The sequence below is a fragment of the Amphimedon queenslandica genome, unplaced genomic scaffold (assembly GCF_000090795.2).
Source record: "Amphimedon queenslandica unplaced genomic scaffold, v1.1 AMPQUscaffold_13415, whole genome shotgun sequence".
Classification (NCBI taxonomy): domain Eukaryota; kingdom Metazoa; phylum Porifera; class Demospongiae; order Haplosclerida; family Niphatidae; genus Amphimedon; species Amphimedon queenslandica.
The window spans coordinates 199,628-202,519 of record NW_003546349.1 but is presented as its reverse complement, the minus strand read 5'-3'; the positions used below and the strand labels follow the sequence as shown (position 1 = coordinate 202,519).

The window sequence follows — 2,892 nt, the reverse complement described above, 5'->3', positions numbered from 1 at the left end:
TTAGAGAGAAGCGAAAAATCGTGAATGTGCGGTATGGGATATCTGTCCGGCACAGTCAGGCATTAAGAGAACGATAATCGCCACAGGGACGCTAGTCACCGGATTTCTTAGGTACCATATGTAGTGGAGAAGACCAACAACTAGAAGAAGGCCTGATTATTCCAAGTAGCATATGGTTAAATTCCTTTTTAGCAATATCTAATTTAGCTGTTGGAAGTGTTCTGGTGGCTGAATGGATGGGAGGTCCTGTGGTTTGTGTGTGATGTGTGACAGTATGTTTAACAGGTTGCTGGGGGAGGTCTGCAAATACCACAGGGTAGTCCTTCAGTATTGCTTCAACAGCACTCCATGGTGAAGAGGGCAGTAACGTTAGACAAAGAGCCAGTTGTCTTGCAGGTCGACCTTTCACCTCTAAATGAGTTGTTATCAATTTGCCTGTTATACTGCATATCCACCAGCAAACCAAAATGTAAGAAATCAGCTCCCAGTATAGGCATAGCAATATCAGCAATGACAAATACCCACTGAAAACTGCGTCTGAGGTTTAAGCCGAGAGTGAGAGACCTCTTGCCATATGTAGAGATGGAAGAGTTATTAGCTGCCTGGAGAGTGAGCTTCTGTAGACACTGCTTATCCAAGACAGAGGGAGTTATGACACTCACCTCTGCTCCAGTGTCAACGAGGAACCTTAGAGCAGTAGAAGGATCATAAATATAGAATAAGCGACTAGAAGAGTGTGGCCAGCAACGCCGGTCGCCATTAATGGCTGCTGGAGTGTTCCCGAGCAGCAGGAACAAAGCTCTTAAAATTGCCTGGCTTGATCCCTAAACCGTTCGTGGTACCAGCACAAATCAGAGGCCTGCCGCGGGGCAGGGGAGTCACAGTCACTCCTCAGGGAATGTGAACGATGATGTCCTCGAGAGGCGGGCAAGCAACTGTTGAAGCGAACAATCTTCTTTAAGTATGCTACCTCCTCACGTAACTTAGTAAGCTCAGTAGCTAGCTGACTATCACCCTCCTGAGTGGAGACATTATTAATTGGAGTAGGGCAAAAGGGACCCGTCACTTCTACTATTTTATCAGCAAGAGTCACTAAGTCTTTTACAGTATTGTCTCCAGGGGTTGAGGCCAATATCATTCTAACATTAGAAGGTAGGTGTTGTAGAAAGAGCTTGAGCATTGTAGCAGTATGCTCTGACCCCTGGTTTCCCAGCAACTGTTCCATACGACGGAGCAACTGGATATGCTTCCTGTCTCCTAGCTCTTCTCCTTGAAACAGCTGTCGAATTTGTAGCTGTTGTGAGGCAGTGATGCGTTGAATCAGTGCTGCTTTCAATGCCTTATACTGATCTGAGGTAGGGGGTTTAATGATGAGGCCGTGTACCTCTGTAGCTATGTCAGGAGACAAGGAACTGACAACGTAGTCGTGCTTAGTCTTTTGAGAAGAGATCCCCTTAGTATCGAACTGAGCCTGAACCTGGGCGAACCAGATTAAGGGATCCGCAGGCCAGTAAGGAATTAGCTTGAGAGAAACATACAATACGGTAGCTGGAGCACTATTCCCACTAGCACCAGAGCTAGAGCTGTCTTCATCACCATCAGCCATGACCAACCAGTCGTCCAGGTCACCAAATGAGGCGGTCGCTATCTTCGATAAACTGGCGGTCAATAAAAATGAGATCTTTTTCAAATTGTTGCTAGTAGTGTATGTACTACTGCTTGGTGTATGAATACAAAGGAGAGAGGGAAAGATTAGATTTGAGAAGTGAAGAGGAGTATATAATAATAGTGTACAGAAATGATATAATAATGATACTAGCATACAGATCAATCGATAACTAGAGAGTCTATAAGAGACATCACTGAGTGGACTGAGGAAGACAATATTGAGTGGATGAAACGAGACGAGAGAGTAGAGAGAACGAGAAAGAAGAATCGAGAGATGGAATGAATGGAATGAAATGCACTGGAAAAGGAATGAATAAGAGAGCTAAATTTCTTAATTTATATAAGTTGACTTGTGATGTCATCTGACCTCACATCGCACCACATAGTAAACTAGAGGGGTACATACCCAACCCACATATTGTAAAGTGCTGTGATATGTGCAGCAATAGATTATTTCAATAGATCATTAATTTTTGTTATTGTAATTATTGTTAATATAATAAGATTTTAACTTAAAAATAGACTATATGTGAGTTGCTATCCAATCTGTGAGGTCTTTCATTGATGACTTGTGTAGTAGTTATTTCGGGTTTGAAAAGGTATGAAACTTTTTGTTTGATTTATTCTCAAATAATTCTAACGGTTCAAATCAATCAATGACCTTGTGGACATCTCTTTTAAATTCTGCTGGATTTTGCCTATTGCAATGATGATTTATGTCATCAATGGCATCATAATTTTCTAGAACTGGCCCAATTGTACCAAGAGCTTTGCCTAAACATATTATAAATGCTTCAGTTTTGTTAGAAGAGTAGCAATTCCATTTTGTAGGAGTCTGTTTAAATGCTCTATGTGCAAGTCAGCTGATATATTTCTTCCTATTAAGCCAGCAGGATTTACAAATCTGCTATAAATCAATCGCTCAGCTAATTCTGGTGATAACAATTAGTGATACTAATGAATTATTAAAAGTGCTTCTTCGGCATGATTCGTCTTGTAGGAATTACAAAAAATCACTAACAAGTATCGCCAACAACGAAGTACCCTAACTCCATCCCCCTCCTTTATGGCATCAACGAACTCCATGACAAGTGAACTAATCCTCATTACTTGCTTTATATATTCAGAAGCATGATCTTTTGTGGTCTTATATGAGGAGTTGAATTCGATACTTATATGAGGATCTACTACTATATTCAAAGTTAAATCCATTTGTTGACAAAG

The 2,892-nt window shown here is 41.2% G+C and overlaps 1 protein-coding gene across 1 annotated transcript; it reads right to left on the bottom strand.

Annotated features, from left to right (window-relative positions):
- Nucleotides 1–335: 335 nt before the first annotated feature.
- Nucleotides 336–1,606, bottom strand: LOC105312712 (uncharacterized). The gene is made up of 2 exons (XM_011405572.1): nucleotides 813–1,606; nucleotides 336–687 (listed from the first exon to the last, which is right to left on the bottom strand). Exons 1-2 carry the CDS (start codon nucleotides 1,604–1,606, stop codon nucleotides 336–338), a joined length of 1,146 nt encoding a protein of 381 aa, XP_011403874.1.
- Nucleotides 1,607–2,892: the final 1,286 nt, after the last annotated feature.

Excerpts from the sequence above, each read along its gene's own strand:
- LOC105312712 (XM_011405572.1), bottom strand. The coding sequence starts at position 1,606 with ATGGCTGATGGTGATGAAGACAGCTCTAGCTCTGGTGCTAGTGGGAAT. Across the intron at positions 688-812 it reads CGGTTTAGGGATCAAGCCAG|GTTCCTCGTTGACACTGGAG; the intron begins GCAATTTTAAGA and ends TACTGCTCTAAG.